The sequence below is a fragment of the Gigantopelta aegis genome, chromosome 1 (assembly GCF_016097555.1).
Source record: "Gigantopelta aegis isolate Gae_Host chromosome 1, Gae_host_genome, whole genome shotgun sequence".
Classification (NCBI taxonomy): Eukaryota; Metazoa; Mollusca; class Gastropoda; order Neomphalida; family Peltospiridae; genus Gigantopelta; species Gigantopelta aegis.
This window is the reverse complement of record NC_054699.1, coordinates 37,516,414-37,534,018: the sequence shown is the minus strand read 5'-3', so window position 1 is coordinate 37,534,018 and position 17,605 is coordinate 37,516,414. Positions and strand designations below refer to the sequence as shown.

At 37.1% G+C, this 17,605-nt stretch overlaps 1 protein-coding gene across 1 annotated transcript in view; it reads right to left on the bottom strand.

The window, feature by feature from the left end:
* Positions 1–535: 535 nt before the first annotated feature.
* Positions 536–17,605, bottom strand: part of LOC121379212 (NFX1-type zinc finger-containing protein 1-like) — a 20,942-nt gene continuing 3,872 nt past the window's right edge. Inside the window, exons 2-4 of the mRNA XM_041507758.1 lie at positions 14,974–17,603; positions 14,043–14,268; positions 536–5,590 (exon numbers count right to left, since the gene is read on the bottom strand). Of these exons, the coding sequence (XP_041363692.1) occupies positions 14,072–14,268; positions 14,974–17,603 (2,827 nt within the window). The 3' untranslated portion in view covers positions 536–5,590; positions 14,043–14,071. The remainder of the gene's footprint in view (positions 5,591–14,042; positions 14,269–14,973; positions 17,604–17,605) is intronic.

The window sequence follows — 17,605 nt, the reverse complement described above, 5'->3', positions numbered from 1 at the left end:
ACTATTTACTACACTCAGTTTTTTTTGTTTTGTTTTTTTTTAGCAAAAGAGCATACACACGCGCTATAATATGATATATGCCGGATTACATTTGGGGTATGTTCTGGGGCGGGGTCACACCCACCCGGTGGCTACAAGCCTATAGTTGTACTAGTACAACACTGATATATGCTGGATTACATTTGGGGTATGTTCTGGGCCGGGTACAAGCCTATAGTTGTACTGGTACAACACACTGACATTGGAATTGTATGAATCATATACTCGTCGCCAGGATAATACGAAAGAAAGAAAGAAATGTTTTATTTAACGACGCACTCAACACATTTTATTTACGGTTATATGGCGTCAAACATATGGTTTGAGAGGAAACCCGATGTCGCCACTACATGGGCTACTCTTTCCGATTAGCAGCAAGGGATCTTTTATTTGCACTTCCCACAGACAGGATAGCACAAACCATGGCCTTTGTTGAACCAGTTATGGATCACTGGTCGGTGCAAGTGGTTTACACCTACCCATTGAGCCTTGCGGAGCACTCACTCAGGATTTGGAGTCGGTATCTGGATTAAAAATCCCATGCCTCGACTGGGATCCGAACCCAGCACCTACCAGCCTGTAGACCGATGGCCTAACCACGACGCCACCGAGGCCGGTCCAGAATAATAGTTACCATATTTAGTGTGTTCCATCCCAGTAGCCGATGCCCTTTTTGTACTGGGGTGTTGTTAAAAAAATCGTTCGTTACCAGCCATTTGATACACAATTATCGATGCGTTTTGATGTTGGGGAGTTGTTAAACATTAAAGTGGGGAGGGGAAGGTTTTCATAAACTTACTACCAAACTTTAATGTTTTTCATATATTAGTTAAAGTTTGGTTTGTTTAATGACACCACTAGAGCACATCGATTTAGTAATCATCGGCTAATGAATGTAAAACATCAGATAATACCATGACCGTAGCTAGGATTTTTTGTTTGGGGTGGGTCATTGGTTGGAACGGGCAAACCCAATCAGAGAATGGATCCACCGAGGAGGTTTCATCCTCCGGCTCGTGCACCGCGGACGACCTGTTTTAACACTGGAGTTTACGAGCTGTTTTAACACTGGAGTTTACGAGCTGTTTTAACACTGGAGTTTACGACCTGTTTTAACTCTCCACCTCTATTTTAAAGTGAACATTAACAATGCTGATGTTGCCATTGATAGCCTAATTTATTTACGAATTGAACGTTATATGTTTGACGTTCATACGATGATAAACACCAAAACCGTTTTACACACTGTATGAATGGCGTAGAGCGTTATCGCGGTATACCAGTACTTAGAGTGGAATTTACTAAACATGGTCAGTAGGCCTATCATACTTTAGCAAAACAGTTCGAACAAATAGTCCTATATTTTAGAAGAGTTGCTTTTGTATTATTATTGTAAATTACAACATTCGAAAACATTAAAATTAGATAACTGAAATCTAAATATACACAATTGTATGTACAATTGTATAATATGGTGAAAATTCTAAATTGAGCAAAATATGAATTATTGACGAAAAGACCCTCCAGTCAACACCAAGTATTAAATCCAAATTCATGTGTACATTATACACCATTTACATGACATGTATACATTAATCGATAAACATCAGGATATCCACACTGTTACATGGATTATAAGCATTAGAATACCCACACTTTTACTTGGATTATAAACGTCAGAATATCCACACTATTACATGGATTATAAACCTTAGAAAATCCGCACTATCACATGATTTATAAACATTAGAATATCCACACTATCACATGATTTATAAACCTTAGAAAATCCGCACTATCACATGATTTATAAACATCAGAATATCCCCATTAGCACATGAATTATAAAAATTAGTAGATCTACACTTTTCCATGGCTTATAAACAGACGATTCTCACTGCCACATGGATTAAACACATTAGAAGACTTAACACTATTTTATAGATTACAAATATAAGGAAATCAGCACAAGTGCATGAATTATTATAAACATCAGAATATTCACATTATTAGATAGATTATAAACATTTAAAGTTAGCATATCAATATAATATTATCTGAAAGCTCGGTACTACTAGAAAACAAATTGGAATTGGAAGTTAAACACAGAATACACGATTGTGCCTAGAATACGAAATACTAGCTACAGGTATAACCTGAAATGATCGTCTATAAGATGGTAAATTGAGCACAATATGAGTTATTGGTGAAAAAAACACAATCAACACCAAGTGTTAAATCCAAATTCATTTCTACATTATACACCATTTATATGGCATGTATACATCAATCGAATTACTAATAGTCTTATTAAATATTCTAGTATAAATGTATGCTACCTGCATAGATAGATAGATGGACAGATTGACAGATAGATAGATAGATAGATAGATAGATAGATAGATAGATAGATAGATAGATAGATGAATATACATATATACAGAGACCAAGACAGACATACCGATAGACAGACAAACAGATAGACAGACAGACAGACAGACAGATAGAAAACAAAGAAAGACAAATACGCATATAGCTATGTATAGCCGTGCATTACACATATTATTATATAAAGTTTTTCTCAAAGCTATATATATATATATATATATATATATATATATATATATATATATATATATATATATATATATAAGTAAAACAGACATCCGCGTATGTCACGCCATAAACTACCTTGTTCAATTGTGAACTGCAGTGCCTAGGTTATGGCGGAATGCCTATTCTTTATCAATGTAATTATTTTGACGTGGATGTTTTTATTATCTAGTGGAGACAAACATAACAATTAACAAAACAAAAACCCGACTCTACAAGGACTGGTGACCAATACACATTTTAACAGTTACTTTAATCAGTTTGTTCATACTGTTATATGGATTATAAACAGAAAATCCACAGCATTACATGGATTACAACCATTAGAAAGTTCTCACTAGTACACGACTTATAAACAGAAAATCCACACCATTACACGATTTGCAAACACATATTATGAACATTAGAAAATCCCCAATATTACTTTAATTATAAACAGTAAACAGTAAACAGTAAACAATGGCTTATAAACCTCGGAAAATTCCATGTAGGATGCACACTATTACAGATATTATAAACATTAAAATATCCACACTTTTACATGGATTATAAACATTAGAATATCCACACTTTTACATGGATTATAAACATTAGAATATCCACACTTTTACATGGAATATAAACATGAGAATATCCACACTTTTACATGGATTATAAACATTAGAATATCCACACTCTTACATGGATTATAAACATTAGAATATCCACACTTTTACATGGATTATAAACGTCAGAATATCCACACTTTTACACAAATTATTACCATTAGAATATCCACACTATTACATGGATTATTAACATTAGAATATCTACACTTTTACATGGATTATTAACATTAGAATATCTACACTTTTACATGGACTATAAACGTCAGAATATCCACACTGTCAGAATATCCACACTATTACATGGATTATAAACCTTAGAAAATCCGCACTATCACATGATTTATAAACATTAGAATATCCCCATTAGCACACGAATTATAAAAATTAGTAGATCTACACTTTTACATGGCTTATAAACAGACGTTTCTCACTGTCATATGGATTAAACACATTAAAAAAGACACACTATTTTATAAATTACAAATATACGGAAATCAGCACTATTGCAAGAATTGTTATAAACATCAGAATATTCATATTATTACATAGATTATAAACATTTAAAATTAGCATATCAATATAATATTATCTGAAAGCTCGGTACTACTTGAAAACAAATTGGAATTGGAAATTAAACACATAATACACGATTGTGCCTTGAATAAGAAATACTAGCTATAGGTATAACCTGAAATGATCGTCTAAAAGATGATAAATTGAGCAGAATATGAGTTATTGGTGAAAAAACCCCAATCAGTACTAAGTATTAAATCCAAATTCATGTGTACATTATACACCATTTACATGACATGTATACATCAATCGAATTGCTAATAGTTTTATTAAATATTTTAGTATAAATGTATGCTACCTGCATAGATGGATAGATGGATAGATAAATCGATAGATAGACAGATAGACAGACAGACAGATAGAAGGCAGATAGATAGATAGATGAATATACATATATATAGAGACCGAGACAGACATACCGATAGACAGACATACAGACAGACAGACAGGTAGGTAGAAAACATAGCAAGACAAATACGCATATAACTATCTATAGCCGTGCATTACACAGATTATTATATAATGTATCTTTGAAGTTTTTCAAAGCATATAATATATATATATATATATATAAAACAGACAGCCACGTATTTCACGCCATAAACTACCTTGTTCAATTGTGAACTGCAGTGCCTAGGTTATGGGAGGAATGCCTATTCTTTTTCAATGTAATTATTTTGACGTGGATGTTTGTTTTCATTATCTAGTGGAGAGAAACATAACAATTAACAAAACAAAACCCGACTCTACAAGGACTGGTGACCAATAAACATTTTAACAGTTACTTTAATCAATTTGTTTAAAATATAAAAGATCCATACTGTTACACGGTTTATAAACAGAAAATCCACAGTATCACAAGGATTACTACCATTAAAAAGTTCTCACTAGTGCACGACTTATAAACAGAAAATCCACACCATTACATGATTTGCAAACAGATAATTATGAACATTAGAAAATCCCCAATATTACTTTAATTATAAATATTAGACGAACGACACTAGTAATGCAATAACAATTATAAATATTAAAACATACACGCTATCACATGGGTTATAAACCTCAGAATATTCCATGTAGGATCCACACTATTACAGAAATTATTAACATTTAGAATGGCCACATTATTACTTTCACGTGGATTAAACACATTAGAAGACTAACATTATTTTATAGATTACAAATATAAGGAAATCAGCACTATTGCATGAATTATAAACATCAGAATATTCACATTATTAAATAGATTATAAACATTTGAAGATAGCATACCAATATAATATTATCTGAAAGCTCCGTACTACTAGAAAACACATCGAAATTGGAAGTTAATAAAACACAGAATACACGATTGTGCTTAGAATAAGAAATACTACTTACAGAGATAAGCTGATGTGATCGTTTAAAAGATGGTAACTATAAACATGTACCATAGTTAAATACAATGGATTATAAACATTAGCAAAATACTTACTATTACATGAATCGTAACTATTAGACGAACACCACCACTGATATTATATGAACTATACATATTAAAATAGCCATGCTATGGACTATAAACGTTAGAAGATGCCTTTCTGAGATAAAGTGATATTTTAAAAGCTGAAAACTATATAGTGCACTCTGTCTAAACCGGTATCTGTGAAATCTGGATTTGTGTCGAAACTGGCATCATCTCTAAGTCCTGTCCAGCGAAAACAGATATCTGTGTAATCGGTCACTGTGTATACCGGAACATTTCGTCAGACTCCCTGAAATATATATATTTAATTTCACTCAGTTCACAAGAATGTAGTTGATAAGTCTGCAATATATATATATATATATATATATATATATATATATATATATATATATAGAGAGAGAGAGAGAGAGAGAGAGAGAGAGAGAGAGAGAGAGAGAGAGAGAGAGAGAGAGAGAGAGAGAAATCTCTCAAGACCGGATTCTCTCTAAACCGGAATTTTCTCAAAACCGGACATTTTCCACGGTTCCGTGATTTTAGCATCTTTTGACACTAAAGTTTAATTCGGAAACCTCTCTAAACTGAACACCGGACAAATAATTCAGTCCCAAACTCTTTATTTAGTGCAATATGTACCTCTGAAAACCGGACGATTATACTGTTGTCAATAATTATGGCGCCACAAATTATTTCGTTTCTTGTCACTTCGCCATCTTCTACCTGGCTTCGAACATAGCTAGTGCAAGATGCAAATGATCAGGTTAGCCATTAGGTGTCTAATCTCCGATACATATGACTGTGCACGGTTGGCAAATAGCTAGTGCAAGATACACATGATCAGGTTAGCCATTAGGTGTCTAATCTCCGATACATATGACTGTGCACGGTTGGCAAATAGCTAGTGCAAGATACAAATGATCAGGTTAGCCATTAGGTGTCTAATCTCCGATACATATGACTGTGCACGGGTGGCAAATAGCTAGTGCAAGATACAAATGATCAGGTTAGCCATTAGGTGTCTAATCTCCGATACATATGACTGTGCACGGGTGGCAAATAGCTAGTGCAAGATACAAATGATCAGGTTAGCCATTAGGTGTCTAATCTCCGATACATATGACTGTGCACGGGTGGCAAATAGCTAGTGGTGGCAAATAGCTAGTGCAAGATGCAAATGATCAGGTTAGCCATGTTAAAGATCAAGTGACAGCTTTTTATCAAGTGACAGCTTTTATATCTTTAAGAAACATTTTTACAGTTTGCTTCAAGGATCGACAAAACAACAATGAATTTAATCCACTGTCTTCCTATTGTTTGAATTTGATTTTGTTTTAAAACCGTTTATTATGCAAAATAAAGAGTAGAAAAAAGTAATGTTGGCTTTGTGGTGTCGAAAAGATGTCAATAGCATTTCATTGCTATATCAATTTTTAAAGCTAAACTTCGGCACTTGATGATCAACATTACATTATTTAAAAAAATTAAAATATATAAGCAAACGTTAAAATAACTTAAGTTAAAGGTTCTTTATTACATTATTATCTGCTAGATTTATATATACATATATAAAACCGAATATGAATAGGACTCCAGCAGAAACAAACAACAGAATACAACAAACGTTTTATACTACTCAAAAGAATTTAAGGGTCAAAAATTTATAACCAAATAAGTTTCAGAGTGTATTAGATTGATGATGTAAACTACATCAAAAATTTAATTTATCGTTCCATATTTACAAAAAACACACAAATAAACGTCACTGTATACAAGAAAGTCACATGACATGCTGTCAAAGTTGAAGGTTGTCAAACATGGATTTTACACATTAGAACATTCGTTTAATAGTGTGTGAATCCACCCCTGGCGCGAATACACTCGACACATCGTTGCCTCATGCTGTTGATCAGACGTCTGAAGAACTCTTGGGGAATGGCCTGCCACTCTGCCATAAGAAGTTGACCCAGATCATGAAGGTTGGCCGGAGGGGCATGGTTATCCCGAACTCTCCTGCCTAATTCGTCCCAGGCGTCTCTATTGGGGCCAAGTCAGGCGAATATGCTGGCCAATCCATCCTGGCGATACCTTGTTGTCTGAGAAAGTCCGTTACCACCCTGGCGCGTAGGGGTCTGGCATTGTCATCCTGCAGAACTGCCCCGCCGCCAATCTGCTGAAGGCCTGGGAGAACCAACGGCCGGATAATCTCATTCTGATAGAGGATTCCATTCAGATTGCCATCCACCACATAGAGGGGGGTCCTGTGGTGGATAGAGATGCCGCCCCACACCATGACGCTGCCACCACCGAACCGGTGACGTTGTCTAACGTTAACGTCAGCGAAGCGCTCCCCAGGACGTCTGTAGACACGAACCCGACCGTCGCTGAACTGGAGACTAAACCTGGACTCATCAGTGAACATCACTCGACCCTACTGAACACGTTGCCACCGCAGATGAAGCGTGCACCAGTGACGTCTGGCCGTTCTGTGACGTGGTAGGAGTGGTGGTCGAACAGCCTGGCGACGGCAGCGTAGATTATTGGCTCTCAGACGATTGCGTATGGTTTGATCAGACACTCGAGTTCCAGTCGCAGTCCGCAGATTGTCACGTAATCGGCGTGCAGTGGTTGTGCATTGACGTAGAGCCATATTGGTGATGTAGCGGTCCTCTCTATTTGTAGTGCTTCGGGGTCTTCCCGAACGTGGACGATTTCGAACAGAATTCGTTGCTAGGTACCGTTGCCACAGTCGGCCAACGACACTCTGACTGACACCAAGTCTCAGAGCAACATTTCTTTGCGTATTGCCATCCTGAAGCCAAGCAATAGCCCTTCCTCGATCTTTGAGAGTCAGTTGACGTCGTACCATTGTCGAATTTGGAGTGTGCACCGTACACGAACGCAAGCTCCAATTATACGGAAATTCAGCATTAGGAACATGGAATACACATGCAAAGCGTGCAAATGAAGCGCTTTGTGAAAAAGCAAGTTATGGGCACTTAGCAGACCTTTCGCTTTCGCCCTAATTTACGTGCAAATGTAAGCATGTTTTCGCCATTAGAACTAGTCGACAGTGTCAATGACAGTGGATTTTAATTCATTTATGGGTTGCTTAGACCCACTTTCGTCAAAATGGAACAATACCATGCGTGACATTATGGTCTAGCTAATATAATTGACATTCAGAAAATAATGTCGAAAATATCGTCTGACCCTTAAATTCTTTTGAGTAGTATATACCAGTGTAAATCGCTGAAAACCAGACACCTCTAATAGTCCGGCTCCCAGATACCAGTTTTCATAAGAAAACTGCATATTATGAAGATTTTATGAAACTTTCAGGGATTGAAGGTAACATATATGGTTTCAATCTCAGAAGGGGTGCCCACTCATCCGGGCACTATTTTCAAGATGGCTGCCATTTTTCAAAATGGCCACCGTTTTTCGAGGTGCGAACACTAAAAATGATAGAAATAACCGATTTCAATGATCTTAGTGTCGATTTATATGTTTTTGACAACTCTAAAACTGAATATTGGGTTTGTAATTTCGAAAATCCAACATGGCGACCCGTAGTGGCCATTTTCCAAGATGGCCGCCATTATTTAAATTTTGTTTAATAATTAACCAATTTTCACAATCTTGGTGTCGATTTATATGTTTTTGTCCATAGTAAGACAGATTATGAAGTTTAAAATTTGGAAAATCGAATATTGTGATCAGTAACGGCCACTTTTCAAGATGGCTGTCATTTTTGGGGAATGATTCTGGTGTCAAACTATATTGTTTTTGTTCGAAGAAAACGGCGAACAAGTTGCATTTGAAGATTGGTGTTCGGAAGAAGCTAAACAGCATCCACTGTTCAAGTATTGGCTCATATCACTTTAGCTCTTGAAGCTTCTCTTCACATTTGTCCGCTCGATTTGTCAACGCAACTTTGGTTTGTACCTCACTTCACTGAAGAAGATGCTACCATGGTTTTTCGTAATGGACCACCCAAACTACTCGCGTTGGCTTTCGGTACATGTGAAAGACCTTGTCGAACTCGAAACTACTGCACCTGCCATCTACCGAAGATTTCTCACCGGAGACTTTGCTATCTGTAAAACTCATCACCGGAGACTTTGCTATCTGTAAAACTCATAGGCCATTTTCGGCGATTGGAATTGATCAAGCCCATGAGCAAAACAACGCTGTTGTCAAAGGTGATGGAGGTGCTATCGGACTTACTGAAGACAATGATGCCTTACGTAGATGGAATATAGTTGGTCAAATTACTGAGTGAACTTATCAACGAATTCGAGGTTGATCTCAACAAGAACTCTGCTCCTGTAAATCCGAAACACCATGAGCAGTATCGACCCTTTCAAACAAAGTTCTCGAAGAAAGTTCAACCTGTGCAGGATTCATTCAACGAGTTTGGTAACTCATTCAGTGATGACAGTTCAGAGCTATTCGTCTTGGACTCAAAGGTCATCGTTCAAGCTGACATTGTGGAAAAGATGAACGGAGCAGAATCAACTGGACTGGAATGTCGAGAAGAAAGATTTGTTCGGAGATCAGAGCCACTGGATGCAGCAATTACTCGGACAAATCTACCACTATTTGCGAGTAAGAAGAAGCGTCGCACAAAGGCCGATGGACATGTCCGTATCCTTAAATTGGATGTAGAGTTGTTCTCCAGATTGTTCATCGTCAGCCAGAACCGTCAGCTAGATCTAGATACATTCTTTCAGTGTGAAAATTAACCATTTCCTTCTGCCTTGTTTGCAGATGGTGATCTCTATCTCGGGCAGAAAGCTGACCTGCTCGGACTGTTAGAAACTGTGCCAGACAATGCTGACAACACAGCAAGCAACCGTGTCATATGTGATGGTTTGATCATTGACGGAGCTGCACTCGTTAACATCTTGCAAGCCGGAAAAGAACTGAAAACATTTGACCAGTACTATTCGAACACGTTTGCTCCTCATCTCACCAAACAAGTCACAACAGTTAATGCTACCCGTCTTGATGTTGTTTGGGATACATACGTAAAAGATAGCTTGAAAGAGTACACGCGACAGAAATGGGGTACAGGGGTGAAGATGGTTGTCCGGTTACCAGGTGCACTGCCCAGAAGTTGGGAGGATTCAGCATCTGCATCAACCCTTCCACCCACCTTAAAGCATGAAGAGGCGGATACCAGGATATTCGTAAATCTAACAGATATGGTAACAAACGGAATAACCAAGATAGGCATCCGGACAGTAGATACGGATGTGTTAGTGCTTGCTTTAGCTAGCTTCAACAAGTTATATGCTATAGGACTACGAGAACTGTGGTTGTTATTCGGAACAGGCAAGAACTATAGAAATATTCCTGTACATAGAATTGCTGGTGAAATTGGTATCGTAATGTGCTCAGCTCTTCCTGGCTTCCACGCGTATAGTGGGTGTGACACTGTGTCTGCCTTTGTTGGCAGAGGGAAAAAAACAGCCTGGCAAACGTGGAAGGCTTTCCCAGCAGTTACGTCGTAATTCACCAGTATATCTACTGTGTTACGTTCGTTACCTGATGATGTATTTAGGAACTTAGAGCGCTTCACATGCTTGATGCACTCATCTAGCACTGAACAGAGGTCAACATGCTCCAAAAAGAACAGTTCACCATTGGGAACAAACGACTCGAAAGTTTGCCTCCAACGAAGGAAGCATTACGACAGCATACCCTACCCTACGTGCAGCGTTTCAAAGTCGCCATGTTTGGGGGCAGTCGCGCGAAGCTGAACCAATATACCAATGTCCAAAAGAATGGGGATGATAGAAAACTGATAGTCACTGGGAGCCTAAGTGGTCCACTTTAGATAAACCATGCAAATCTTGTCAAGAGTTAGTCAAGTGCAGATGCACGAAGGGATGTTCGAGGGCTTGCTCCTGCAGAAAAGCTCAACTCAAATGCACTCCAACAACTAAGCCCAATTTCACTTTGATGGAACACAGTTGCCACCTTGGAAAGTGGCCGTTACTGATCACAATATTCAATTTTTCAAATTTTAATATACATAATCTGTCTTACTATGGTCAAAAACATATAAATCTACACCAAGATTGTGAAAATCGGTTAATTTTTTTTTTTTTCACAAATAATGGCGGCCATCTTGGAAACTGGCCGCTACGGGTCGCCATGATGGATTTTAGAAATTACAAACTCAATATTCAGTTTTAGAGTTGTCAAAAACATATGAATCGACACTAAGATCATTGAAATCGGTTATTTCTATCATTTTTAGTGTTCGCACCTCGAAAAACGGTGGCCATTTTGAACAATGGCGGCCATCTTGAAAGTAGTGCCCGGATGAGTGGGCACCCCTTCTGAGATTGAAGCCACATATGTTACCTTCAAGCCCTGATAGTTTCATAAAATCTTCAAAATATGCAGTTTTTTTCTGTGTGGGACCCAGACTATAAACACTGGACAATATTAATGGTCCCACGGGTATCTGGTTTAGATGGGTTTTACTGTACACACACACACACACACACACACACACACACACACACATATATATATATATATATATATAATATAATATAATATAAATATAATAATAATATAATATAATATAAATATAATATAATATAAATATAATTATAATATAATAGGTAATTTGATAACTATGCAAATTACGGTCGACGACAGCCACTTTTTGCACCTTGTTTTGGCTTGGTACACATTAAATATAATATATCTTAACGTAATTTCACTTGAAATCCATATTTCGTAACAGTATAACTTTTTTAATAACACGATTTTCTTCACATTGTCAGGTACATTAGTAATCTTCAAACAAAAAGTTTTCAATAGCAAGTTTTGCATTGAAATTATGCTAGCGTTCTTAAAACAGAAACATCATGCATAAAAACTGGTAGTATGACTGTCCGCCACATTAAAATAAAAACTAGTTTACTTACCTTGACCCCTGTAAAAACAGTTCCGAGAACAGTGAATACACTTTACAGTTGGTATGTTTTTATTTTTCATAATTTTAGACAAAATATTAAATTGAAGTATTAAGACCCCTGTAAAAACAGTTCCGAGAACAGTGAATACACTTTACAGTTGGTATGTTTTTATTTTTCATAATTTTAGACAAAATATTAAATTGAAGTATTAAGAGAGATGGTAAAACTAAAAGGTAATGTATCAACAACTTACCGTTAGATATGTCATATAAATTTATTATATATATATATATATATATATATATATATATATATATATATATATATATATATATCTAGCTATGAAATATATAGATTTATGGAAACCATAAAGGTGATATTCAGAGAAAAGTCACACTTTCACTGTTTTTTAGTTAGTGAAAATATAGAAATCATATTAATATTTTATAATTCAATTATCTTCGTTGCAACTTATTACGATCTGATTATAGAGGTCAATGTCTCTTCATCGTTTTCAGTTTTATAATTACCAATTCAACTGATCGTATTTTAAAAATAAAAAAATAAAGTAATTTAAAAATGGATATGAAGTGCAATAACGGTGACACAATGTCCTGTCGTAAGTTAAAATTTACTTCCGGTTCGATCGATGTGTGTGTGTGTGTGTGTGTGTGTGTGTGTGTGTGTGTGTGTGTGTGTGTGTGTGTGTGTGTGTGTGTGTGTGTTTTGCAGTATTATTAAATAATTATTAATTTAATAATTAATAATGGTAATTTTTATTCATAATTCTTTTGAAAAGTCGATGGTCTAGTACATTTTCTGCTAAAGTTCCACCGAACAAAAATATATCATGGCGTTGCGTATTTTCGATAGGATAAGCCAAAGATATAGTCCAAAATTAGAAAAGATGTATATTATAAATAAACTATTCTATCTCAGGATGTGTGAAAATCATATCTCATTGTTTCGCACTTCGTGAAAATATGGTTTTCACACATCAAAAAAATAAAAATCGTATTTAAAAAAAAAAAATAGCCTCTATTGTGTACGAAGCCAAACAAGGGTACGAAAACTGACTATAATATATATAGAGAGAGAGCTTATTACCAGAGTGTGATTCGATATGGTGAATATCATATACTAGGAATAAAAAATTGTATTATGTATTGTTGGGAGGTGGCGGGGTTCTTAGAACTCTGAACTTCTTTCAATGTAAAGTTGCTGTAGAACCGTTTTTGTTTGATAATTATGAATGCATACGTCAGTTAGGGAGTATTGCTGACATACATTTGCTTACATATCAATAAAAGCAGCGCCGTGACCGGATTAATTTATATCTATTTTGCAAATTTATCAAATTCTGAAAGTACAATGTAGGTGATTTGAAAAATATCACATATTTTTATTACATTATATATATGAGAGAGAGAGAGAGAGAGAGAGAGAGAGAGAGAGAGAGAGAGAGAGAGAGAGAGAGAGAGAGAGAGAGAGAGAGAGAGAGAGAGAGATCCTGCTTTTATCATGGGGTTTTTCTAAAACTATTTTTGTCATCAAGTGATGTGTGAAAAATATGGTTTAATATGGAGTTGACATAAACGTCGTATTCGAAAAAAACACCATCAAATTGTTTATTTATTATATACATATACACTATTATTTAAAAAATGCCATAGGAAGTCTCAAAATTGTCGTCAGATTTTGTTTTGTTTAAACATTGTTGTGGGCTACAAATTCATACGTTTGTGCTCTGGGCAACAGGTTAGAGTTGTTAAACTAGGTCATAGAGTTGAATATTCGTACCATACAGCAAGATAACTAGTTATCAGTTGTTATATTAGGTCATCCAGTAGAAAGTTTCCTAGATTAGCCTGTTCAGACCAGGCAGCATGTCTGGCGCCATCCATCTCTGTTGCAAGAGCATTGTCGGACCTCAATCGATGGTCTCCCCCGCCGATAGCTGCATTACATTCCGGACACCTAGATTCTACCGTGGCTCCACCACAATCACCAATAGCATAGATGTGACCTTAAAACAGACAAACATAACATTAATTGTTAACCTTTTTCATTGCTGGTGTATATCGATTAATATGTCAATTGTCAGATATTGTGTTAAAAGAATTAACATCAGCACAGGTAATTAAATGGCCACCAAAGATGACTTAATGGTAGTTTGATGAATTTTACTGTAGCATTAAGTAGCTTATGGTCACCTAATATGAAGATACAATAAATGCCTGGACACAAAAATAGTGCTCAAAATACAGGTACTAGTATACGCAGTGAACATGTTGTTCAGTATCGCGTCACAACTTTAAGAGATCGCTACACAATTCTAAAACATTAAACAATAGCTGTAACTCAATTTTTAAATGGCTTGAAAGTTTTAAAACAATGTTATTTGATATTATGAAAATAAAAAATGGGCTGTAAATGTAACACCTATCACCGAGAAACTGCCCACAAGTAGTTTAGTGATTTTGCATCCTATTTAGTAAGGTGCTGTTTGATATCTGGCTACTTAATACAGTTAGTTTAAAGCGGAAAATCCTTGGAAGGAAACAACAATGGTTCAGTATTTCAGATTATACAGTTTCTGTTTCTGTTGTTGTTGTTGTTGTTGTTGTTTTTTTTGTTGTTTTTGTAAAACAAAACAAACCTAAAATATTAACAATGACAAACGAAATTTACAATATTTCCATTATTATTATTATTATGAACATCAACTCACCATTTTTACATTTAAACCAATGTCCAGTTGAAAGACCCATCGCCTTTACTATGGAAACTCGTTCAGCATCACTGATTCCCAACCCAGAGTCCGGAGCCAGCTTTTTAATCTCGTCCACCACTGTCTTCACATACTGCTGTCTTTCTGGTAAATACGGTCTCTTCCCACCTACATAGCGTTTCACTCTCTGGAGTTTTTCCTCCAGCACTGAATCCAGTTGAATATTTTTGTCCTTCAAAATCTTTTCCATCCTGAGGATTCCAAGAGCTGCATTATAGCGTTCTAGTTCTCTTTGGGCATCAGACACCTCTTGTTCGCTCAATACAACTGCCTTTTTAGCCAATATCCATTGACGAAAACGTTCCAAGTCTGCAAGGTAAAGCTTCACGTGTATTCTTAACAAGGCTGTCGCAGCATTAAACTTCTCGAATTTACTAATCATGTTTTCGATTTTACTCAAAAACTCAAGCTGATTTAAAATGGCTGTTAGACCTGTTTCGCTGTTATTGTAACCATGCTCATATATTTCTTTCCTCTCGTTGTATTTGTTGGTGCTAATATGGATTTGAATTTGAATTTGAATTTCCTGCTCAAGTTGTCTAATCTTGTGTTTGCTACCCAAAACACGTCTCTTCACCTGTTCAATGTCTCGTAGTCGTTCTCTGATAAGTTTTCCATACCTCATGTTCTGACGAATAACAGTCTTACAAATTGGACACGTTTTCAGTTGCAGAGCCTGCTCGGCATTGCCGTCTGTGTGGGTTTGACTTTGCATCCAGTGGTCGAGACCCGAAACCTCTACAACATGGCCACAGTCCTCCAGCTCGACGAATCTAGCATCTTCTTCATCTTCTGTTCCGAAAAAAATGGCAGTCACCTCTTCCTTGTTACAGACGCGACATAACCTGGGACAAGGTTCTCCACACATACCGATGCACTGATGACCACAGCGAAGAGGTTTTTCGCACGGCTGGTTACACGGATCTCTGTTGCATGGCTCGCTGCATTTCTTTACACACCGACGGTGTCGACAGACCCAGCCACATGGTTCCATGCATGGCACACATAACTCTCCACACTTCTTGAAGCACTTGCTGTGCGGACACCGATTCTCACACACCTTCTCACATGGTGGACAGTTTGAACACGTGCTGGTACACTCGTGACCACACACCAGGATTCTGCTGCAGTTTTGTGAACAGCTTTTGTGAAGCTTTCCATTATGACAAATCTGACAGTTTCCTTTACAACCATGACCACACAGCAGTTTAGTGGTGCACTTCTTATTACATTTTGCTGTATGCTGGCGCTCACATCGTACATCAGCTGAGTGACCACAGTCAAATGTTTTCTTCACCCATTCAGTACATTGATGAGTAGATCCACACAGAACTCCACATTTGTGGCCACAAGGCAGTATTTTGTTGCAGTTTTCTCTGCAAGAGAACTTTCTTGGATCAAGATGGCATTCAATCATTTGCTTATGTTGGCATATTGGGACAATTTTCTCGATTTTCACCATACATTTTCCACACTCTTGAAAACATCTCCTTGTACACTGGTGGCTATTTTCGCAAATCACTTTCGTACACGGCTTGTTGCACTGGTACTCTGCATGGTCTCGATCGTATGGATGACAGGGGCGAGTACAGACATGGCCACATTCAAGCCTGAACTCGCAAGGCTTCATACACCCTCCTTCTGGTGCCTTTTTAAAGTCGTCTCCTTTTGTCGCTACAAATCCAGCATCTTTAGGGTGGTTCTGACAGAACAATTTTAAACCTGGACCAATTTGTTCATTGGTTCTACAGTCCCTGACTAAAGCTTTCCAGAGTTCGCTGTTTTCAGATAGAAGGTCAAAGTTTCCAATAACGAAGAGGCCATGCTTTGCACGAGAAAGGGCAACACAAATTCTGTTTTCTATTTTTAAGAAACCAACGCTGTTTTCCTCATTACTTCGCACTAGTGAGAGCAAAATGATGTCATTTTCTTCACCCTGAAAGTTATCAACAACAGTCACTCTGACTCCACCAAAGACATCCTTTGGCATTAGCTTCTTCAATGCCAACAATTGTCCGGAATATGTAGTGAGAACAGTAATCTGTGATCGATCATATCCTTGCTTCAGCAAGTACAAACAGAATTCCTTCACATATGCTGCCTCAAACTCATTGGAATGGCTCACCATTTCCGTGTCATGCTTCTCTGGATGATTGTGTGTTAAGAAGAACAGGTTTTGAGACACACCCATAATGTTAGGAAATGCCTTAACTGATTCGTCATCTTTGAGATTTGGGTAGATGTGTGTCATGAGACTGGATATCTCCGGTCTCATCCGGTGTTGGATCTCCAGAGTGTTACACTGCACACCGTTATTTATCATTCTCTCAAACAGGGACAGGTCGAGGCAGTACTTCTTAGCGAGCTTGTACACATTAGGATTGGGCTTCAGCTGTTTGTGGTCTCCTATAAGGATGAGATGCTCACATCCCTGACTCAGAGTCGTGATAATATGTCCCTCAAGAACTTCTGCTGCTTCTTCAACAACCACTATCTTTGGTTTGATTTCAGACAAGATCTTCTGGTATCTGGCAGCACCTGTCGTCGTCATGCCTATCACAGTTGCAGTTCT